Here is a 24,743-nt window from a genome sequence, read left to right as displayed (position 1 = left end):
ACATTTTAAAGATGGATAATGCTGGCCTATTGACAAGCATAAATGGAAAAAAATAGTATTTTAGCATTGTAGTAAAGCAAGTGAAAGTACTAATATAAAGGAACAGTTATGGAGCACTGCCTCTATCTTCAGGGATTGTTCCTAAACCAAAGTTCAAAGCATCCACAGCAATTGGGAACACACCAGAGCATCATTATGACAATGACACTCAGAGTTCTAAGTGTGCCATTTCCCCCTTCTCAGTTAGCAGTAGCAAGCCAAAGAAAGTAAGACTGCCCATTAACTGAAGCACCAGCTTTGTCTAGCTGCTTCATAATCCTTGATTAATAATGCAAAGACAGAAAGGCAATGAATGGGTCCAACCCAAAGATGCTTATGTACATCCTCTCCTATCACTGCACACTTGAATCAGCTCTCACCATGCTGGTGATCTGTTTGGGGAGTGGGGGAAGAAAGAGGTGCACTCATATTCCATCCACTGATCAATGGTACTAGAGACGCCAGTGTCAAATTCTTGTATGCAGTGAAGAAGCTTGTATTGCTTCCTGCTGTCCCCTACTTCAGGCAGCTGATTTTGAATGCTGTGCAAGGGCAGCAAATTATTAGTTATTTACAGTGCAATCCTATGCATGTCTACTCAGATATGAACCCCAGATAAGTGTGTAAGGGGATCCAGCTTTCATTGATTATGAAGATAATAAGAATCTATATTGTAGTTCTAAGGTCAATGTGATCACAGCACATCTGAATTAGTGGTATTCCTGTGCAGTGTCTGGACACAATATTGTGATTAGTGGAGAAGTTGTGGTCTCTGCATGCAAAATTCTTGTTCTGTATCCCTAAGATTACACTGGCTGTGCACTGGATTTTACTACTTTGTACAAGAGGGCAAGGGTGGCTGTCATAGGGGGACCTACATACAGGGCTACCTGGTGAGTAATAAAGCAATACATTTCCCCTTCCTCCAACAATTTCTCTTAATCCTTTCATTGTGTGCCTCCTTGATTACAGCTTTGCGCATTTGTAAAAATTTACCTGGCAAGCCAACCTTCCATTATAAGAAAAAAGAAATCCCACTGTGCGCTAGATGCCTAAGCTCAAGGCAGAACTTAATTAAAGTTCAAACGAGCATGTAAGGTGTTTAAAATGTGTGGCATACTTTTTTTTAAAAAAAAAATGCATAAAGAAAATGTTGCTCATTCATCCCCTCGTATAATTTCTCTTCAGTCAAATGATGTCCCTCCACTTCTAGGTAGTTTCCCCCCAATATGCTCCAAGTAGATTAGCACCGGCACACATAATTACATTTAATTTTTGCACTTATTGTGCAGTTTTCTTTGCATGTGACAATTATGTTTGCTGATTAGGAAATTAATTCATGACTAACTTGCATGTTGTTTCAAATAGTGTTTGCAGCTGCTAAAGAATCTGGCAGGAGGTACATAAAACAAGCTCCTTTATTTTTTTTTAAAAATGCGTATGCTAAACTCCTCACATTTTGTGTCGCTTCAGCTATGTCTTTTTGCTGCTTGCTGAGTTAACTCATGATACAGTAGTTGCCCACTCAACCTGTGCCTTCCATCTGGGTTATTAGGTTACTTTCTCTGCTTGCTGCTACCCCATCTCTGCTGCCTAGTTCATACACTGATACAGTGGTACCTCGGGTTACATATGCTTCAGGTTACAGACGCTTCATGTTACAGACTCCGCTAACCCAGAAATATTACCTTGGGTTAAGAACTTTGCTTCAGGATGAGAACAGACATCGTGCAGCGGCAGCGCAGTGGCAGCAGGAGGCCCCATTAGCTAAAGTGGTGCTTCAGGTTAAGAACAGTTTCAGGTTAAGAACGGACCTCCGGAACGAATTAACTTCTTAACCCGAGGTACCACAGTACACCTTTCCTTTAACAACTTTAACAAAGAGTACTATTTTAAAACTGGCAACATGGGGACCAGACCCTCATATACTTAAAAGAGTTTAGACATAGAGAACACCCATTTAAATCAAGTCCACTGGTTTCAGTCGGTCTCTACACGGAGTATGATTTAGTCGGCTATCACTCATAGTCTTACAGATGACGGGATTTTGCAATCAAGCTACCCATGTGTTAATCTGTTTTGTGGCAGATTATCTCCTGGTGATAGACGGCACCTGTGGAATCTAAAGGAGGCCGAGATTTGCTGGGAGTCTCTTGTTCACTTGGGCAATCTGGGCTCGCTCCAGTTCATGGGTATAGCCAGGGGACAGAGAGGGGCTGCTGCCCTCCCAAATCAAGTAAATCAATACAAAATACTTAACTAACTGAGGTTCTGTCCCCCTAACACAAAGCCTGCCCCCCACATAAATCCTAGCTACACCCGTGCTCTAGTTTAAGGATGAGCTATGGCATCTTCTCTCTCCTGAAGTTGGTTCCCTGCAGCTGGTTTTCCTGAGTGTGCAATGGAAGGCTGCTGCTGCACAGGTTCCTTTGATTCTTTCTCATGGCTTGTTTTCTCCTTGGATCAGTGTATGTTCACATGGCTTTGGACCTCAGCTTTCCTCTACTCTTTATTCTGTAATTCTCTTTGCTGTATCCAAACTTGCTCACCCATATCCCACTTAGTTTGGGTAGGTGCCTTAATTTGTGTTCTGCTATAAATTCAACTTATCCGTTGTGTCCCTGTTGACTGTTGAAAGTTGATTCACGTGGGCACCAAAGTGTTGACCCATCAGTCCCTGTGCTTGACTACAAACTTCGCGAAGGTGCATCCAGGATGGCTAGATATAGATCAGGTGTGTCCATGATATGCTGGTTCATGGGATGACTTAGATATGAACCACTCCTTGCTCTCCTGGCTTTCTTCAAAATTTTCTTAGCCATATATTGTTGCACATATGTGAAGATGTTTCTGTGTCAGAGTGTGCTGCATGTTCATTACAGTTTTCTAATTCGTATAACAACAATTGTGTAGTAGATCAAGCTGGAGGAGCGAATCAGAATGAAAAATGTACTCATCCATGAAACTCACTGGACAGTCTAAATACTGTAACACTATAAAGCCTTGTTGGATCAGATCAAAGGCATGTCTAGTTCAGAATCTTGTTTTCACAGTGGCCAACCAGATGCACATGGGAAGCCTGCAAGTAGGACTTGAGTGCAATAGCACTCTCACTACTTGTGTTTCCCAGCAACTAGTATATAAAGCCTTCAATAGGGGAGGCAGAACATAGCCATCATGGATAGTAGCCATTGACAGCCTTATTATCCATGATTTTGTCTAATTCCATTTCAGAACCACCCAACTTGGTGGTTCTGGGAGAACATTCCACAATTTAACCATGTGGTGTGTGAAGAAGTATTTCCTTTCATCTTTCAACATTCAGGATGGCCTTGAGTTCTAATAGTATGAGAATTATGGTTATCCCCACAACCATTATTTGAGGAAAACAATGTAAGCCCCTTGCTTTGCCAGGACACCCCCTCTAACTTAGAGAAAATCTGATAAAGCCTCTACATTGGCCAATTCATGTATAGAAATACCAGGAAGCTGGTTTCATCTCTTGCCGCACAGTATCCTCTACCAGTTCTGAGTTTGAGTTATAGGTTGTAGAAATAACCTGGACTGAAAATATCCATCCCATATTGGGATTTGGATATGATTGTCATCCAAATCCTAAACCTGGTCCCAACACTACTAAACAAATCTGCACTGATTTTAAAATACTGATTCACACACACTGAGAGGTGTAATAGCAGGGTTATTCAATGGATGATGAGTCCATATAGCAACCAGTGGGCAAATCCACAGTGTTTTCCATCTGCAAGATTTTCTGAATTATTTTCACACATTGGCCTATGACTAATTGATTTACTTGTGCTGGTGAAAAAGGGCCGGTAAATTATTTCAAATAATTTTCAATTAGGAAGCCTTGGGAAATCTAAACAATATTTTTGACCATCACTTTGTTTTGCTACAACAAACCCTCTTCCTTTCATTAAGCCTGCCTTTAAAACCAAGTGTACACTTATAAAGCAGATAAGGTTTTATGATGGCAATTTACCATATCCACATAGAGGGTTGCATTTGGTAGATAAGGTGCCAGAAAATCAACAGATGTTCACACTAATTGAACTGCCTTCCTGCTGGTGCTCTCAGTCGAATCCCATACTAATTATCTCTTTATACATATTCTAAATAGGATCTATTCTTCTGCATGTTAAATGGCTTCAGAACACAATAGGGATTTACAGTCTAGTGTTGCCTGGTTTCTCAGTTTTTGCCTTGCTAAGTGATAAGACTGGTTCTGCCAGAAGGGGATGGGAGGCCACTAGCCTCTAGGTAGGGATGGATCCTCCACAAATCAGCCTCTCCAGACCAATGTATTATTGATATTATTCCTATATGCTGTATACTTCCCTGACATATTTACATGGAAGTGTGGATTACAGTGGTACCTCGGGTTAAGTACTTAATTTGTTCCGGAGGTCCATTCTTAACCTGAAACTGTTCTTAACCTGAAGCACCACTTTAGCTAATGGGGCCTCCAGCTGCTGCCGTGCTGCTGGAGCACAATTTCTGTTATCATCCTGAATCAAATTTCTTGACCCAAGGTACTATTTCTGGGTTAGCGGAGTCTGTAACCTGAAGCATCTGCAACCTGAAGCGTATGTAACCCAAGGTACCATTGTATATACTACTTGGAATGAAGGACAAGATGGCAACCTCACCATGTCCTAAAGCCAACAGAACTAGTAGTTGACTCATACATGCCAACACCTTCCACCACCCTTGAGCAGCAGTTCAGATCGGAGGCTACAGAGCAGGCTGAGCAGCACACACAGTGTGTTCTCCAACAGCTCACCACCGCTGCCTCAGTCATCAGCTGCCTCAGTCTCCCCAGTGGAAGAGCTGGTCCTGACCTAGCTCAAGGAAAGTTCTCAAAGGCCATAGCTGCACAAGAGCAAATTCATTCATGCATATGCAGCACTTTTCAGTGACTCCCTACAAATTTGCTACACTTTCTTGCTACTAAGTCCACAGGCTTCTTCTGTTGAATCAACACTTAATCCCTGGTTTGGTTTGTTGTGTTCATTTCTCCCCATCAAGAAACAGGCATTCGAGAACTGACCAACGATGACCTGCCATTATCAGATCTATTGTTCCTGAATATTAAGGGATGAAACACATTCCGGTACACACACTCCACTTGGGAGAATCGGGAAACGAAGAAGCGCCAGCAATGGGCCGATATGCGTAAAAGGCCCTTCCGAGGAAACCCTGAATGTCAACCTTCCGTTTATCTTCCTCGGCTCCTATCCCCTTTGCGCGCAGGGCTGCCTTCACACACGTCTCTCCAGTCTCTCTCTCTCGTCCAAAGCCCGAGAGCCGGCACTGGGCGCGCATGCGCACTATGAGGGAGCCGCGGCCGCCGCATCTCCTCCACGAGCACATGGCCCGCTTGGAAAGGCGGAATGTGCCGCAACGTCCCGCTGGAAGAACTACCTACGAGGGTGGGGTGCGGCTGAGGGAACCGGCGGCCGGGAAGTCGCTGCGCTTTGTTCTCGAACAAAAGCCTCCGGGCTGGGTTGCGCGCTACCGGGGGGTGGGGGTGGGGGGCACCTCCGAGCGGCGGCGGCGGCGGCGGCGGAGAGCCTCCCTCCGGCGGGAGAGAAGGCGCGCGCTCCGCACAGGCTGAGGGAAGAGCGGGAGGGGGAGGAGATGCCCGCCGCGCTCTGGCGTGCTGCTGCTGCTGCTGCAGACTGCGCTGCGCCAAGGGAGGGGCGGCTCTTCTCGCCCTGCCTTTCCCGCGCCCGCCCCCTCCCCCCCTCCGAGTCTTTAAACGCCCCTGCATAGGAAGAGCCGCGCACATGTCCGTTCTCCCTCGCGCAGAAATATATATTTAAATAGCTCTATACCATACACACACAAGCGCGCGCACGCGCGTCCGACCGCCTGCCGGCTCAGCCAGTCGCTGATTCCTCTCTCCGACCTCCGCCACATTGCAGGGGCTGCCGCTTGTCGAGTCGCCGAAGCAGGCGGGGCACCCCGGGCGCGGAAGGAGGTAAGGCGAGGCGGGGGTGCAGTCAGGGGAGCCCCCGGCCCTGGGTGAGAGGGGCAAAGGGGGGGGGGCAGAAATGGCTGGGCTGGAGAGCCTCGTGGTCGCCGAGGAAAAGCTGAGCCGCGCGCGCATAGCGCCACAGACAGGTTTCTTTGATGGGAAGGAGGAGGGATCTTTGCCATCCGAGGACTCTGGATCGAGCGAGTGGGGAATAATAATCTACCCCCCCCCCAAAAGAAATCTCGTTGGATTCTGAAGAATGGGCATGGTGTATATTGAGCTAGAGAGATTCGTGGTTTGACTCGGTCGGTGGCAGTTTCCTCAATGGGTAGTGGCCGGTGCCACGCGCCATCATATGCAGAAGAAGCCCCCGTGTGTCTGTCTGCAAGGCCGGGCTAAGAACAGGGATGGCGGGATGAATCCCCGACCAGGCAATAGTCTGGATCCATGGTGGGCACTGCCTGTCGCCCTCGCTTCTTCCAGCACCGTCTCGTACAAGGGAGTCTAGGCATGAGATTCCCCCCTCCCTTGTCTCGATCCCTAGTGGCATAGAAAGGCGCAATGATGGCCTCGGCGAAGACGCTATGGGGATGTAGACGCGCAGGCTACGTAGCTGGACCCTACGTAGCTGGACCATCACCAGCAGACAGAAAGATGAGCAGCGCATCCTGGGCTCCGGGTACCCAGCATGAACTGAGCATCCTTCTTGGGCGAGGCGTGGCGAGGCAGCGGGCTGGAGGCTGGCCAGAGGGAAAGAGGAAAAGAAGAGCCATGTAGAGCCATGAGGTAGCGCTGCTGTCTGTGTTGTGCCCCCCCCCCCGCCCTCAATATATCCGTCTGCGAAATCGATTTCGTTCCTATCTGGCGATCCTGCTGTAAGAAAGTAGCATCTCCATATCCTCTCACCCTCTTGGCAGTCTTGCCAAGCGTGGCCCGAAATCCTCGTGCTCGTTTATTTTCCTTTTGTGGGAGGAGGTGAAGGTGTGTGTTTGGATCGCCCGTAGAAGGAATCCGGCATTTTACGCAATGACGCGTGGCGGGCATTTTACTTCCTTTCATTGCCATCGGGTGGGAAAGCGGGCCATTTCAAGCCCCCCCCCATCGGGCTGAACTTAATGCCTGATGAACTTGCGCCCCCCACCCCCAATCCACACCGCCTGTGGATCTGTGATGGTTAAGGAGAGGTGCACCCCCGCGCTTCGCTCGCTCGGAGGAACGGACTCGTACGCAGAGCTATTTGGGTGTCTCCGGAGCTTATTACGAGGAAACGGGTGTGAATTGGGCAGGCGATCCTTGTTCGATCCGAGAGGATGAGGCACGCCTCTCCAAGGACGCCTGCATCGCTTCCCAGAGCTTTCATTTAATAGCAGGTGGAAAGTGGGAGAGAGAGGATAACTAGGCACAAAGGGACGGGGTTTGCTTTGTTTTTGTTTTTTTCTGGAATCGGGAAGAGGAAGAGGAATAAAGACCAACCGTTTCCGAGGTGTCTGAAGGGGAAGAGCTCCAGTGGCTGATGCTCTGCTCTCCATGACATGTAACCGGTGACAATTCGCTACAAGGACACGCTCTGCTTTCCTAGTGCATCCCTAATCCCAGCCTGCTTGGAGTAATTGTGGGCGGGCGCAAGCCTGGCACGGGGTGACGTCACCATGTTTGGGTGGGTATGTTAATGAGGAGCCCTGCTCGCTGTCTACAGAGCTTGCTTTTTCCTTTTTTGCGGTATTGTGAACCTCACCCCTTTTATAGTTCCCAAATAAAGGGAATATATTTTTCTTTCTTTCTGCAATTACCATGTTGCTATAGACCCCGTTTCTTTACAGTGATGCCTGTTGTCTACTTAGGGGTATTCCAAAACAGGCTTGTGTTGCTATTGTTTGGCATGACTTGTAAGCCTTCAGAACCAGCCAGTATGTATTTGCTACGAGCTGTGCCTGTCTAGGAATTATATATATATAATTTATATATATTTATTACTGAAGGAAATTTACAATACAAAACTACACACATATGCATTATCTTATCTTAGAATGCAATTATATAAATCAATTTAATATATAATCACACAATATATATTATTTCTCGCTTTCTCTTTCTCTCTCTCTGTGCATACATATTTGCCACCAATAAGATGAGAAAGACTTGACTTGAATCCTTACTGTGCAGTCCTGTGAATGTTAGAAGTTCCATTGTGCTCAGTGAACCTTACTTCCTAGTAAATACATTTACCTGTAAGTCTCAATAAGGTCAGCTGGGCTTACTGTTGAGTAGAGGTGTGCAGGACTGTGTTGTTAGTTGTTTCTCCATTCACACAAGGAAGGGGGCAATTTCTGCTCAGCAGCTGCACTATATCATACACCATTCCGAAGGGCTCCCCAGTCTGCAGGAGCAGATTTTCAGGGAACACAGGTTGCTCCAGGGGGGATGTGGGCAATAAGAAAGCCACATCCTGTGGTGGTGAACTGTGTACCATTCACAGAAGGGAGGCTATAATTGAAGCTGTTATAAACAGATCCACCTCTCACTGATAAGATGTAAAATGGTTCAGTTTATTAAAGAGTTTTGATTTTCCTGGGCAACATTAATGTCTTGTTTTTAAGTTATTGCATTCAATGGCAGTCAGTGAGGGACAAATGAGCCATTTTAGATAGTATTTAGCATTGATAAATACTTATCATAGTGGGTATATTTAGATGGGGTTATAAGATGTATATGTTGAAGAAAATTGACTTGAAAATAAGAAGGTACTTGCTATGTCCATCTGAAGACACGGCAGTTAAATTTTGCCTCTCTTGTGATGTGTTTAAAGTAGAAAATTGATGACATAAGTCTAAGATATTTCATCAGATCTTATGCTATGCTGTGACAATGCACTAAGATTTGTTGGGGATTTCCCTTACTCTGTAATGGAAGGAAATTGAAAGAGAAAGATTTTACTTCCTATGAAAAAGCAGATTATTCTGCAAACATAGCATGAAATTGCATCAGCAGTTTGCTTTCATCAGCTTATATACTTGCTTTTGCAGATCTGTTCACTAGAATTATAGCATCAATATTCTTGGTATCAGCAAGAATATATGGTTACTAATTGTTAAGCGTGATCCTGCCAAAATCTGTCACTTTGCTCTTCCCTTGTAATTACAGGTAATTCAGATAATAGTTGTTAGGCACTATTATTATCTGGAATACCGGGAAGCGTTGTGGTTTTTTTAAAAATACACACCCACATTCCTTTGAGTCTGAACAGTTGCAAATTCAGGAAGCAATTTCAACTGATTTTAACCTAGGAGACAAAACTGCAAGCTACTGTATGCATGAACTAGTGAGCAACTGATGCAACATCACATCTCCTCTCCACCCCAAAGTTACCGTATTTTTTGCTCTATAAAACGCACCAGACCACAAGACGCACCTAGTTTTTGGAGGAGGAAAACAAGAAAAAAAAATTTCTGAATCTCAGAAGCCAGAACAGCAAGAGGGATCGCTGCGCAGTGAGAGCAGCAATCCCTCTTGCTGTTCTGGCTTCTGTGATAGCTGTGCAGCCTGCATTCACTCTATAAGACGCACACATTTCCACTTACTTTTTAGGAGGGAAAAAGTGAGTCTTATAGAGCAAAAAATACGGTATCTGTCTTCTTTTCTTATACAGAAAATAAACTGCTCCTTTCAGATTTCTTTTCCCCCAAACTTTTAAAAGTTAGAAACATACCAAGAAAGATGAATATGGCCTGGTATAAGTAGTGATTCGAGTTGGACCCTTCTACAATGCTTTTGCAAATGTTAGTTTTATTAAAATACAGTGGCTCAATAATTCCCTCTCCCCCTGCAAAAACGAAGAGAAGAACAGAAGCTAACAGGATCTAGGGGAGACTTGACCCTTGTGATAGGTGTGTTCTCCATCTTATTGGATCACCGAACCACTGCCTCTCTGGCAGAAGCCTAGTCACCTAAGCTGATTCTTTTCTAACTCCATCATCAAATTGATATGATGGAGTATCTCAAATTACTACCATGCACTTCCAGGCACCTTTCTCAGCAGGCTTCTGGAACAGGTGCAGGGAACCATTTTCAACCTGAGGGCTGTGTTACCTATTGGGCAACCTTCAGGGCATGGGTGGTACAAACCATGACAGTGGAAGGTTCCAAATGCAGAAAATGGGTGGGGACATCGGTTAAATGTGGGCAGGACCAGAAGCAAAAAGTGGGTGGAGCAACAGATATAACTCTTAACTATGAGTTGTAAGCTACACTCCAGCCATTCAGAAGTCATACATTTCTACACACACCACCACCACCACCCATCTCTCCACCCATCCAAGCAAGAAGCATTATCCTAGTTCAAGGATGCATCCCAGCCAGGCCAAAGCTGTTGAGTGTTGACCAGTGCCTTGAAGGGGCGTGGCTTGGGAAGAGTTTGGAGGGCCAGATAGAGAGGCATTTGACCTCTGAGCCTGGGACTCCCTTCCTCTTCTCTGGAGTATAGGTATGAATATCAATGTTTTTTAAAGAACAAAAAATGGGCACTTTTAATCAGGCAAATAGGGTTTTTTTTAGCCTGTAAAAATACATATTTCACAATAAAGCGGTAATAGTTTTATTTTTATGCTCAAATAATGTCAGTTATGGGTTGTTGTTTTTTAAGTTTAAGCATTACCTGTCTCCTTTTTCATTGATTGCCTCTTTCTTTTGTTTCATTCTCTGATGCTTGGATTCTAATTGTCATGGGAACTCTGTTTTGTCCACATTTTGATTAGGTCTTCATTGCTTTGTTGGAAGTGTACTTCCTACCCCAGTTTTATAATTCCTGAATGCTTTCCCCTGAAACAGCAGGTACAGCAACAGTATGCTTCGTGGAGAGGCTCAACATGCTTCTTAATTTAATATATTTTGCAGCAGTGTCTCTATGCTTCAATTTTAGAATTTGGCATTTTGTGCACCACTCACATGAGCTGCTTTGCTGCAGACTTAATATCTTAACTCAGATTTAAAGCTGGTCTCTGACTCTACCCTATGCCTTCCCACCTCTCACATGCAGCAAAAGCAGGCATAGAGTGGCTTGCTTGCTTCCGTGGCTTCTGGTTGGCTGCAGGAGCTTCTGCTTTGGTTTTCAAACTTTTTGAAAGTCGAACGGACTTCCGGAACGGATTCCATTCAACTTCCAAAGTACAAGTGTATCACAGAAGAAATCTTCAGCAAGGCACCCTTTAGCACCAGGGTAGAAAAGCCTGATCGCCTGAGGGAATTGTGGAGCCATTTAGCTGCTGCCATCCCAGACTCTTTTCTGTCTACTTCCTAGTCTAAGATAGTTATTCAAGTAGGCAGTTAGCATCGCATCTAGTTCCCATCACATCTAGCGTTCAAGAATCAAGACAGGGCAAAGGAGCAAAGGGGCCTTGCTCAGAACTAGGAAAGATGCGATGGAAACTAGAATAGCAACTTAATTTCTATCCATCTCCCCAGTTATCATGGCCTTTGGAGGAGACAGAGTTAGAGTTCCCTGAGAAAAGGCACTGGATGGGACCCAAATGATGGGCAGGGGGCCCATGTTCTCAAAGGCACTTTGCTGCTGGGGAATTCCGATGATGGATGTGGATGATGGGATGGAATTTCCTTATTATTTTATATGTGCTTTTTAAAATGCCTTCACAGAATTGGCTGCATTTGCTTTACTCTGCATAGATTGTGGGTATGGAGACCCTTCTTGGCTGCTGTGCTGCTGCCATGCTTTTGAAAGGAGGAGGGGTCAGTTTAGACTGGGCTGAGGCAATAGCTCCTAATGGTGCTGGCAGCAGTTTTGTGGAGCTGTTGTTGGCTGTGGTATCCATGTTCTTCATTGTCCTTCAGAAAAAAAAAACCTAATTCAGAAGTCTCCATAGAACCTCAAGCTGCATTCAAAGCTAAATTACAGAACCACAACCCGTGATGCTGAAATCAACATATGTGTGCCTTTTTGCATGCAAATGTTGTGGGCATCTGTCAGAATTGTTACATTCACCCAGCTCCGTGCCAGAGGCAGTTTTGAAACTAGACTTACTACACTTACTGAAATTATTAACTATGTGATAGCTACCTATGTACTCATAGAAGTGTTCACAAAGCATGTAAGAAGAAAACAAAACAGTATGAGACTACTTTTCTCCCTCACCGTTCAAGAAAAGGTTTCTTTCTTCGTTTCTCCTAGAACTGAAACTGACATAGATTAGAAGCTGTGTATGGGATTAGTCACTAGGGGGGCTGGCAACCTTTTTAGGGCCCTGTGGTACATTTGCAAACCAGCAAATCTTTCATGTACAGCCTGCGCACACCACCACACCACACACATGCATGTGCAGATACCACCACACTCACTCTCCCCACCATAAATTAAGCTTGAAAAATGTGTTTTCACTTTTTTCAAAGCATCATGGGGCCAAACTTTCTGGAGGCTGCTGCAGCAGTTAACCTTCTCTTCCCAGCTGTAATCTTCAGGAAGTTTGCCCCACACTGCAACAAATAGGCTCACTGGAAAGCTTTCTCTTGGGATGAATAGAAGGCTTTTCCAAGTCTCATTAAAGCAGGGGAGGGGTGATTTGGTCACAGCTGGGGACATAAGGGCTACCTGTCCCCTCCCATGCCACAATTGGGTCTGAAGGCCTCTTTCAGTCCCCATTTCAGCAGGTGGTGGGCTGGGTGAAAGCTAGGGCAGGCTGATGTGAAAGCTGATGCAAGAGAGTCACCAAGTTTCTTCACAGTTGTGAGGCAGCTATGACCGGTGCTCTTAGGAGAGGAATCAGTAGCATGAGCAATGGGGATTATTCTTAGCCAAGGTTGTCTCACTTCCCCTTGCGTTAGACCAAAAGGAAAAACCCCGTTTGTCCTGGACCTAAAGAATCGTGCCCCCACACTGAGAGAAACGTGGGAAGCACCAGATCCAGCAATTTCATCCTCACAGTCTCAAGTGAATGAGTGCTGATGACAGAAGGAACTCTGCTCTTCCAAACTGGAATGATGGGCATGGAATTTGTATGCCTGCTGTCTCATTCCCAAGGAAAACACTTGTAAGTGGAGATCCTGCAGCCTCTTAAGAAACCAGCTTGACTTGCTTCCTGTCTTGACAGTTTCATGGGTTTATGCTCTCATCTGAGTGTCCTAACCTGGTTCTGACAAGGGTCCATGATCTATGATGGAATAACCCTGGTGGTTTCAGCACCACAGAGAACTCTGAGTGAGCAACTTGCTCTGGCAATGGCTGGAGCTAGAGTGAGGTCTTGAGCCTCTGCTTCCCAGTTTATTGCCCAAAGGTTTGCTTTCCTTGCAGAAACACTGGAGACTCTTAAAGGGTCAAATGTTTGACCTGGAGAAGTGTGCTGCTTTTGTGCTCTGTGGTCTGCTACCTGTTACCACTACCTGCACAACTGTCAAGTGCAGGCATTTGGTTTCTCAGGCTAAGAGAAGGATGTCTGGTGACTTCGATTCAGTGGGCTCTGGTTCAGTAGGCTGAGGTTCAATGTCAGGAGCTTGGGCTAGCTCTTCAGCCAGTGGCACTGCAGCCATAGACTTGGCTGGCTCTTTCTCCTCTGACTCTGAGGACAAAACCATGATACCTAAAGGTTTGACAGGGTTGATGGAGACCATTGTTGCTCAAGCTGCAAATGCAATGGCTGGTATTCCTCAAAACATACCAAACCCCTGTTTGCTTTTGAGAAGTCTGAGACTGGGGCCAGGATCTGGCTGAGTAGGATCCCTCACATAAGCCTCCAGTGATGCAATTCTGTTATATATGGAAACATCAAAATTCTGTGTGGAGCAGAAATGAACAGCTGCAGTTTAAACAAATAATTAGTGCGCACACACACTATGGTTTTCGTTTTCTGATTAAAAGTTTTGATACTTTGATTTGTTTTTGCCATAAAAGTATTGGGATAAAATTACTATTAGTAGGAGCAGGTTTCTTTTCTTTTCTTTTCTTTTCTTTTCAAGGCAAATGCACTGGCAGTTATGTAGCTCCCTGGAGGTCTTTCATGTGACTAAACTATTTATGGTTATTAATGTAGAGTGTTTTGACTTTGCCTACTGCATTTTCCATTTTAATCTCTTTTAAGGTATGAGAACATAAACTGTTCCTTTAAAAAAGTAGAACAGTTGATTCTGTACATTTTTTTTTAAAAAAACTTGAGTATTAATGTGTATGAAAGTTACTAGGAAATTGGCTACATGTGAGACTATTAAAATGACTTTCAACTGAAGCACATCAGCCTTCCATTGATGATAGCAGGCTATTTTTTTTTTTAAAAGGGGTCGATTTAATATATTTTGATCTTTCCTCCCACCTAACAAAATCTGTTATACTTTATTAAAATTTTCATATGATCTTTGTAAGGTCTTGACACACTTGTAAGGTGATTGTGGGGGAAGAAGAAATCCTTCTGAATTATCATGGCAGTAAAGTAGGAAACTCGATTCAAAACCATTTCACATTCATCAATACTTCTTAATATCTGGTTCAGTTACTAACTTTTAAAAGCGTCTGAGAACACATGAAACAATAAATGAGATGGTTCAGACATGTTTCATGAAGATGAACGTCATGATGTGTCCAGGTTCTTGATAGAAATATTTTCAGAAAATTCCCATTTCTTAAAAATGCATTGCTTAATAAAAATTATATTTACAAATGAGTAAAACAAACAGGGTTTTCAAATAATTCCATTCACATTCACATGAGGCAGGTAATTTAAAAAAGCAGGCCAATTAAACTAAAACAAAATAACATATTCAGACATGCTAAACCACATTTAAACTAATTCAGGACATTTCCAAAGTTTTCCAGAAAATTCACGTTGGAAGGGTTGATGGTTTAGTTTAATTGTATTTATGATAACAGTTTTGATGCACTAATATAAAGGCGTTAATTTTGCTTCAAAATAGAAGCATGTCAGAGTGAGGTTATATAAGAAATAGACTTTTATCTGGATCTGGATCATTTGCCATCTTTCATTAGTGAAAGTTCACATCACATGCAGCTTGAGTCTTCATCTGTTTCTAGCAGGTTGGGGGACAATATGTTTTGGAGCGTAGCCTTGGAGACAGTATGATACGACTATATCAGGTTTCCATAGCAGATTTTAGATAGTAGTGTAAGTGGAAATTTTAATACAATGAAGAAAAGGTCTACAACATTCTGTGCTTCAGAAAAAGAATATTCTAGAGCAGTCACACTCCAGAACTGCATTAAAGTTTGTTTGCGGTATCTGCATACAAACATAATTCAGAAGACAAACTGAAAGTTTGGAGCTGACATAAGTGGACTATGTATTATTCCTTAATAGTGTGAACATATCCAGCAGAAATACTCATTGCCTAGGTAATAATTTCTCCTAAATCCTCTAGTGCTGGTAGAACACAATTCTACATTGGTGGAAATACAGCCAGCCAGTGAAGTGTAGTGGCTAAAGTGTTGGCCAAGGACCAGGGAGACTGAGATTCAAACCTTCACTCAACCACAAAGGGTGACCTTGGGTCAGTCATTGGTAGGAGGCTATCTCCTGCGTAGCCTCTATGCTGGAGGAACAACATTGGTATTGGCGGGGGGGGGGGAGAGGACTTGGCAGATTCCCGTAATTCTGCAGGACATTATTTCAACCACCAATGATGGCTAAAAATTTCACTCTCTATGGAGTTAATGGATAGCCCAAGATGACAGTCACAACAGAAGACAAGATTCTGACTAACACTGCAGCTAGTTCCTGTTCACCCCCAGGACAATATAAGACCCCCCCCCCGAAAACAAAGATCTCATATACAGTGGTACCTCGGGTTAAGAAATTAATTCGTTCTGGAGGTCTGTTCTTAACCTGAAACTGTTCTTAACCTGAAACACCACTTTAGCTAACGGGGTCTCCTGCTGCTGCTGCGCTGCTGCTGCACGATTTCTGTTCTCATCCTCAAGCAAAGTTCTTAACCCGAGGTAATATTTCTGGGTTAGCGGAGTCTGTAACCTGAAGCGTATGTAACCTGAGGTACCACTGTAACAGGCTGTGAGTGTTCCACTCTTCTTCTGATTGTTAGCAGGTAGGGAATATCTGTACTGCAGAACTCAGCTCAGCTGCCTCTGTGATGTGGCACACCCACAGAGAAGATGTCAGATTGTGGGTTCACCACCACAGAGTGCAAAATGCTGTTGGCTAGACTGTTGAAGCAGACAAATGCATGGCTTGTAACTTCTCAAAGTCATACATTCAGTCTCATGGGCTCAAGTCTGCGGAATTCATTCCCAGCCAAGGTTAGTCATATACCTTCCTGCTAAATTTCAGGTGCATGAGCAAGACTTTCTTGCTCCAGCAGGCATATACAAGTAGTTTTCAGTCTTATAATAAATATTTATTATTTTATTGTCCCATTTTCTGTGAATCGTTTTTATGTACACTGCTTAGAAATGCAAATGATTAAGCAGGATACACATGTCTTAAATAAATAAACAAACCATCATGTTGTAATAAGTAGCTTATTTTATTGAAGCAGGAAAAGCTACCCAAGGATGTCCGCTCCATTAAAATATCAGAACTAGATCTCGGGATAGGGATATTCAAGTGGGGGGGAGGGGCCCTGATTCTCACTGCCCAGTGTCATTGGGGTAGAAAGGAGGTTTAGCTTCCATGCTAACGATGTCCTTTACTTTCTTCCATAGCTGAATGATTGCCATTTCCTTTTACAGGGAAAAAGTAAAGCGCTCCAACTGGAGATACTGTAGCGATAAAGAAAAACAAATAAACCCATCCCTACAACCCTGATATGGGGAGAACACACTTTAAAAAACATCACCAGCATCAAATAGCACGTTTCTATAGAAACATAGAACACTGCCTTATTCTGAGTCAAACCACTGGCCTATCTAGTTTAGTATTGCTTACACTGACTGGCAGCATCTTTCCTAAGTTTCCCCCCCAAGTCCTACATGGAGATGATGTGAACTGAACCTGGGACCTGTTGCAATCAAAGCAGGTGCTTTACCAGTGATCCACAGCTCCTCCCCCTAAATTATTAGCATACCAATTGACATTAAATAATTTATATTAAAATGGTACTTTCTGTGCTTTTATTTATTTATTTTCATGATTATTTTACACTTGTGTTGTTATTTAATTGCTCCTTGTGTAATGTGTGTTTTTACAATCCTGAGTCATTGGAGAAGGTAGTGTTCGGTTTTCACTTTCTTTTTCTTTTCTTTTGAAAAGATGGGCAAATTGACCGAGGAAACTATTTTACCGTTCCTATAGCGAGGCATGCTAATTCTGTTTTGGCAGCAGAGTGCAAATCAGCTCTGCTCCAAGTGTGGGCAACTGGGATTAGCATGCCTTTGACTTGCCTGTGTGTGAGAGAAAAAGTTGATCCCCTGTATAGCTATCTATTAATATTTATTTAAATAAGCTACTTCTGTTTCCTTGCCATATATTAAATTGCAAAATATCTGTGCTCCTCTAATATTTCATCATGCACATGACATGCCTTTACCTCCCATCTCAGAATAGACATTTTAAAAAGAAAAGGTATGCATATTCAGTTTGTGGAGGGGGAGGAAGGGAAAGGAGATTGTTAGCCGCTTTGAGACTCCTTAGGGTAGTGATAAAGTGGGATATCAAATCCAAAATTCTTCTTCCCTTCTCTTGGCAAAGCTGCTCTATAGAAGTTGGCTGGTAAATAGCTCTACTTTCTATTATTTTTCCATTATTAGGCTTTATTGCCAGCTTTTAGTAGGTTCATCCAAGTTATCTTGATTCCACATTGATCTAAATGTACCAGGATCTAGCATTTATCAGTGTTTCTGAAATGAGATATTGTTTTCATCCTTGTTTTTGATGATCTCCCGTGTTTTGAAAATGCCTGATTGGTTTGGTACATTTGGTACATTTCCCATTTATATTAATCAGGCAGGTTTTATTCATTCTCCCTTGACTGATGTAATTCAGACTAAAAACTACTTTATCTACTATAGAGATTTATTACTTGAAATAGTCAAATAATGGAATCAGGATTTTCATTTTACATGGGCAGGTGCTGGTGAAATGTTATTGCTAACCGCTTCTGAAACTTGCCAGACTTTTCAGTTATTATTAAGGTCTGGAAGCCAGAAGATAAATGGAATGACCTTGGAACAGCCTAATTTGCTTTTTCCTGTCATTATAGTAGAAATGATGAAGAAGCCTGAAAACATTCAGCTCTTCAGAAATCCAAGGAGCTAAAATTTCAAAGCCAAGATTGGGTGAATCTTATAGTTCAAAACACTTGCAAAACCATTCCTGTAGATCATTTCATATGAAATAACTTCCATCGTTTCAGGACTGTATCTTGAAGGGCACGACACCTGCTTAGTAAAACTGCAAAGTTACCCTGGGAAATTTGACTACCCATATGCATTATCTTGTTCTTAATGCAAGGCAGACCTGCATTAAGAATTTAAATGAGACAGAGTCAAGATTCTTAGGACCAATTCATATGATCAAACTGATAACAGAATCATAGAATTGGAGAGTTGGCAGGGACCATGTGGGTTGTCTAATACAACTCCTTGCATTGCAGGAATCTTTTGCCTAAGGTGGGATTTGAACCCACGGGCCTGAGGTTAACAGTCTCATGCTCTAGTGACTGAGCTGTTATAATGTTGTCAGCATGTAAGTTGGATTCAGCTGAGCGGATTCAGGTAGCTTTCTTCCTCAGTCCCTTTGCAAGCTGACCCACATTCTCTACAATACACTCTGTGAACTACTTCAAATCTACTCAAAGTGGGTTAAACTACGCCATTATTCATTTGGACTGTATTGATTTCTTTGTAGCACATGCTGAAGCAGTTATTTGAGTATACCTCTTCTTGCCAAACACAGACCTCTGAATCTACTCAGGCCACTGGTGGAGGAAGGGGTGTGTGTGGCTTGCCCGGGGGTTATCACTGGGGGGGGTGTGACATCGCCGCCCTGACCCCCGGGATGCTTGCCACGGGCGGTGCCCCCTGGAATGCTTGCCACGGGTGGCTCCCCCCCGGAATGCTCTCCATGGGTGGCTTGCCCCGGGACGCTCGCTGCGGGCAGTGCCCCTGGGATACTTGCTCTGTCCCCGTAGGCAGCTAGCCCCACCCCCACGTGCACGGCATGTGTGCCGCTCCGCCTCTGACTCGGACAACATATAAACATTGCCAATTTGGTTTTTTGCAAAGTACCATTTCTGAACAGTGAAAGACAATAATAAAAAACAAGTCAGATTTTAAAGCATACATCTACTCATAAAGGATGGGATGCGGGTGGCACTGTGGGTTAAGCCACAGAGCCTAGCACTTGCCGATCAGAAGGCTGACGGTTCGAATCCCCGCGACGGGGTGAGCTGCCGTTGCTCGGTCCCTGCTCCTGCCAACCTAGCAGTTCGAAAGCACGTCCAAGTGCAAGTAGATAAATAGGTACTGCTCCGGCGGGAAGGTAAACGGCATTTCCGTGTGCTGCTCTGGTTCGCCAGAAGCGGCTTAGTCATGCTGGCCACATGAACCGGAAGCTGTAGGCTGGCTCCCTCAGCCAGTAAAGTGAGATGAGTGCCGCAACCCCAGAGTCGTCGGCGACTGGACCTAATGGTCAGGGGTCCCTTTACCTTTACTCAAGAAGGGTGATAAAGCTATAACCAGTCAATTCTACCATGGGTTTTGAATGCTTCTATGCCTGCAGGAATATACTTGTAGTAAAGATGCAGCTTCTCATGACATGACATATAGTAAATAATTTTGCTAAAGCACATTACATATACGACCTCCTATCTAAAAAATGGGACATTTGCACAATTGACATCAAATATTCACACATTTCCCATTCTGTCACAGAAATGTAAATCTTACATTGTCTTGTGATTAAAAATTATTCATGTACATGTTAATAATATTCACACATGGTACAAATGCCAGGAGAGATACATTAAGGGTATACCAAATATGGTCTTACTTGTGACACATTTCAATTAACATTCATATAGGAATCACCATATGGCTTTCTAGAAGTTGAAAGCAATATGTTTCAACTTTAAATGACATTTCCACAGTTAAGAATGCTCCATTAAGATGCATTTATCCGAACGTGCAAGGCCCCACCACAAGCCCCCTCACATGCAAGAGCTCTTCTTGCACACATCTATAGGACAATTATGTGATCACACAGTCTAGTTGGGTTATTTGTTTCTCAAATTTATCACAGAATGTTTTATTTTTTAAAATATATTTTTATTATTTTTTTGTGATGAGTAGCAATAGAATATATATATATATATAGAGAGAAAGAGAGTCAATGTTTTCAATCACAGAACCATTCAAACAAATCAGTCATATTCAGAGTGAGACATTACTGTTGTAGGAAATATGGAGTTGAGGGGAAGAAAGAGGGAAGGAACTGGGGAACAATGAAATTTCATTCTTTTACATGTTTTCTTTTGCAGTCTTGGGAGATTTTTATGGAATAATGCAGCCAAGAAATATTAGCAATGGCTATTTAGCCATCATTTAGGTAAAGAAAAGGACTAAAAAGAGAACTATCATTTTTTTAACAGAATGAGATAAGTACCCTTTTCTACTGTCATCTGATTACTTGTTTTTTTTACAGGTATTTATGTTAACACAAGCAATTACAAACATCTTGATTACATTTCACAAGGGACGTTGTTGACACTTCCTTCACTCAACCATTTCAAGCAAACATTCAGATATTTTTGACTTGGCAGAACAGAGATAGTAACTGAGGCTGGATAGCCTGTCTGAAGAGAACGTGATCTGACATTATTCCTTATTGCAAATGCCTAAGAACAGCAAAGTGGTTAAACGAGAAATAGATGATGATGTCATCGAGTCAGTTAAGGATCTCCTATCTAACGAAGACTCTGTGGAAGATGCTTTCAAGAAAAGCGAGCTGTCGGTTAATGACTCGGACGACAAAGATGTAGATGTGGAAGAGGGATCTGACGTGGAAGATGAGAGACCAGCTTGGAACAGCAAACTTCAGTATATTCTGGCACAAGTTGGATTTTCTGTAGGTTTGGGGAATGTGTGGCGATTCCCTTATCTGTGCCAAAAAAATGGCGGAGGTAAGGCTCTATATTTACTCGTTGGCATTGGTTATGTAAAGATTGTGACTGTTCGTCCCTGTAGTCTGTGAATCCCATTTTTACTCTTATAGTAATCAATGCTGTCTCCCAGACACAAACCAGATGTAACATCAGCAGAACAATCCTTCTGGACATTTATGGTGGGGGTAAAGTTACTACCACCACTGTTGCCCTACAGGTTTGAATCATAGAATCATAGAGTTGGAAGAGGCCACAAGGGCCATCGAGTCCAACCCCCTGCCAAGCAGGAAACACCATCAGAGCACTCCTGACATATGGTTGTCAAGCCTCTGCTTAAAGACCTCCAAAGAAGGAGACTCCACCACACTCCTTGGCAGCAAATTCCACTGTCGAACAGCTCTTACTGTCAGGAAGTTCTTCCTAATGTTTAGGTGGAATCTTCTTTCTTGTAGTTTGGATCCATTGCTCCGTGTCCGCCTCTCTGGAGCAGCAGAAAACAACCTTTCTCCCTCCTCTATGTGACATCCTTTTATATATTTGAACATGGCTATCATATCACCCCTTAACCTCCTCTTCTCCAGGCTAAACATGCCCAGCTCCCTTAGCCGTTCCCCATAAGGCATCGTTTCCAGGCCTTTGACCATTTTGGTTGCCCTCCTGTGGACACAGTACTCCAGGTGAGGTCTGACCAGAGCAGAATACAGTGGCACTATTACTTTCCTTGATCTAGATGCTATACTCCTATTGATGCAGCCCAGAATTGCATTGGCTTTTTTAGCTGCCGCGTCACACTGTTGGCTCATGTCAAGTTTGTGGTCAACCAAGACTCCTAGATCCTTTTCACATGTAGTGCTCTCAAGCCAGGTGTCACCCATCTTGTATTTGTGCCTCTCATTTTTTTTTGCCCAAGTGCAATACTTTACATTTCTCCCTGTTAAAATTCATCTTGTTTGTTTTGGCCCAGTTCTCTAATCTGTCAAGGTCGTTTTGAAGTGTGATCCTGTCCTCTGGGGTGTTAGCCACCCCTCCCAGTTTGGTGTCATCTGCAAATTTGATCAGGATGCCCTTGAGTCCATCATCCAAGTCGTTGATAAAGATGTTGAATAAGACTGGGCCCAAGACAGAACCCTGTGGCACCCCACTAGTCACTCTTCTCCAGGATGAAGAGGAACCATTGATGAGCACCCTTTGGGTTCGGTCAGTCAGCCAGTTACAAATCCACTGAGTGGTAGCATAGTCAAGACCGCATTTTACCAGCTTCTTTACAAGAATATCATGGGGCACCTTGTCAAATGCCTTGCTGAAATCAAGGTAGGCTACATCCACTGCGTTCCCTTCATCTACCAGGCTTGTAATTCTGTCAAAAAACGAGATCAGGTTAGTCTGACATGACTTATTTTTCAGAAATCCATGCTGACTATTGGTGATCACAGCATTTCTTTCTAGGTGCTCACAGACTGTTTGCTTAATGATCTGCTCCAGAATCTTCCCTGGTATTGATGTCAGACTGACTGGGCGGTAATTATTTGGGTCCTCTCTTTCCTCCTTTTTGAAAATAGGGACAACATTTGCCCTCCTCCAGTCTGCCGGGACTTCGCCTTTTCTCCAAGAATTCTCAAAGATGACTGCCAGTGGTTCTGAGATCACATCTGCCAGTTCTTTTAATACTCTTGGATGCAGTTCATCTGGCCCTGGAGACTTGAATACATCTAAACTAGCCAAGTATTCGTACTATCTCCTTAGTTATTCTGGGCTGTGTTTCCTCTGCTGAATCATTTGCTCCAAATTCTTCAGGTCGGGCATTGTTTTCTTTATCGGAGAAGACTGAGGCAAAGAAGGCATTGAGGAGTTCAGCCCTTTCTGTGTCCCCTGTTTGCATTTCACCATCTTCTCCTCTGAGTGACCCCACTGTTTCTTTGTTCGTCCTTTTGCTACGAACATACCCATAAAAACCTTTTTTGTTGCTTTTAACCTCTCTAGCAACCCTGTGTTCATTCTGTGCTTTAGCTTTTCTGACTTTGTGTCTACACGTGCTGGCTATTTGTTTGAATTCCTCTTTGGTGGTTTCCCCCCTTTTCCATTTTTTGTACACATCCTTTTTTAATCCTAACTCAGTTAAAAGTTCTTTAGATAGCCACCCTGGCTTCTTTAGGCACCTTCCATGTTTCCGTCTCAATGGTATTGCCTGAAGTTGTGCTTTTACTATCTCCCTCTTAACAAACTCCCAGCCATCATGAACTCCCTTTCCTTTTAGTATTACTGTCCATGGGATCTCACCCAGCACTTCCCTAAGTTTTATGAAGTCGGCTTTCTTCAAGTCGAGAAATTGAGTCTTAGTATGCTTGGCTGCTCCTTTCCGTTGTATAGTAAACTTCAGAAGAGCATGATCACTCACACCTAATGATCCTTCCACCTCTACCCCACTAACCAGGTCATCAACATTGGTTAGGACCAGATCTAAAATGGCTGTTCCTCTTGTTGCTTCTCCCACTTTCTGGACAACGAAGTTGTCTGCAAGGCCGGTGAGGAATCTGTTTGACCTTATGCTCGTGGCTGAGTTTGACATCCAACAAATATCCGGGTAATTGAAGTCCCCCATTACTACTATCTCCCTTCCTTTTGCATGCTTGGCCATCTGTTCCAGGAAGGCATCATCTATGTCCTCCGTTTGGCTTGGGGATCTATAGTAAACTCCCACAATGAGGTCACTGTTATTCTTCTCTCCCTTAATTTTGACCCAAATGCTCTCACTTTGGCTTTGAGGTTCTAAATCTTGGATCTCTTCACAAGTATACACATCCCTGACATATAACGCCACTCCTCCTCCTTTCTTGTCTGGTCTGTTTCTCTGAAATAGATTGTATCCCTCCATTATTACATTCAAATCATGGGACTTATCCCACCAGGTTTCAGTGATGCCTATTATGTCATATTTAGTTTGCTGTACCAAGAGCTCAAGCTCATCTTGTTTATTTCCCATGCTTTGCGCATTAGACATTGAAGTCCATTAATCATTTGCTGTGGGCAGGGCAGGAATGGGGGAGCTTATTCCTTTTCATTGGCTATAATTGGAGGGAATTAACAATGGCAGCCCTAGATAGAGGGTTGGGCTATTTCTGTGGGCCAAGGGACTTACCCATTGGCATACATACTTTTTTTTTTTGCTGGTGGGGAACCACTAATTTCACTTCCTATGGCTCCTCAATAGGTTTTCTAGTGGAACTTGGATTGTATGCTAACCTCATATTTGAAGATTTTTTTAAAAAAAATCTGCACTCTAAATATTTGCATTTAGGGCACACTTTTTAAAAAAATGCAAATAGCAGCAATGGGGGCTGATAAGTATCAGGATGCTAAGTATCAGGATCATAGCAGGTATCATGTAAGTATCCTGATGTAAGTATGTAATGATCCTGATAAGTATCAGGATCATAGCAGGTATCATGTAAGTATCAGGATCTCTTTCTAGACACTGGATACATCTCTTTCAAGGAAAAATCTTTTCTGTTCTTGTTTAAATCATTCCTAAAAGTAATAATTCATTTGATAAGTTTTTTCTAGACCACAGATTGGCACTATTAACATGCGTTTTGCTTCAATTAAGTAAATTCATCAATTCATCAGCTGAAGGCAAAGGACTGAT

The 24,743-nt window shown here is 43.3% G+C and overlaps 1 protein-coding gene across 3 annotated transcripts in view; it reads left to right on the top strand.

Moving 5' to 3' along the window:
- The first annotated feature begins 5,470 nt into the window (after nucleotides 1-5,470).
- The window catches only part of SLC6A15 (solute carrier family 6 member 15), a 42,372-nt gene continuing 23,099 nt past the window's right edge, over nucleotides 5,471-24,743 (top strand). The window contains exons 1-2 of one of the 3 annotated variants that reach the window (XM_053405474.1): nucleotides 5,471-5,492; nucleotides 20,641-21,118. In XM_053405474.1, the coding sequence (XP_053261449.1) occupies nucleotides 20,830-21,118 (289 nt within the window). In that variant the 5' untranslated portion in view covers nucleotides 5,471-5,492; nucleotides 20,641-20,829. Of the gene's footprint in view, nucleotides 5,493-5,719; nucleotides 6,044-7,675; nucleotides 7,698-20,640; nucleotides 21,119-24,743 lie in introns of those variants that run through there. The other 2 variants (XM_053405473.1, XM_053405475.1) reach the window with 2 other exon arrangements.

This window comes from Podarcis raffonei, chromosome 10 (assembly GCF_027172205.1).
Source record: "Podarcis raffonei isolate rPodRaf1 chromosome 10, rPodRaf1.pri, whole genome shotgun sequence".
Lineage (NCBI taxonomy): Eukaryota > Metazoa > Chordata > Lepidosauria > Squamata > Lacertidae > Podarcis > Podarcis raffonei.
The sequence above is the reverse complement of the archived record's forward strand: the minus strand, read 5'-3'. Positions and strand labels throughout refer to the sequence as shown.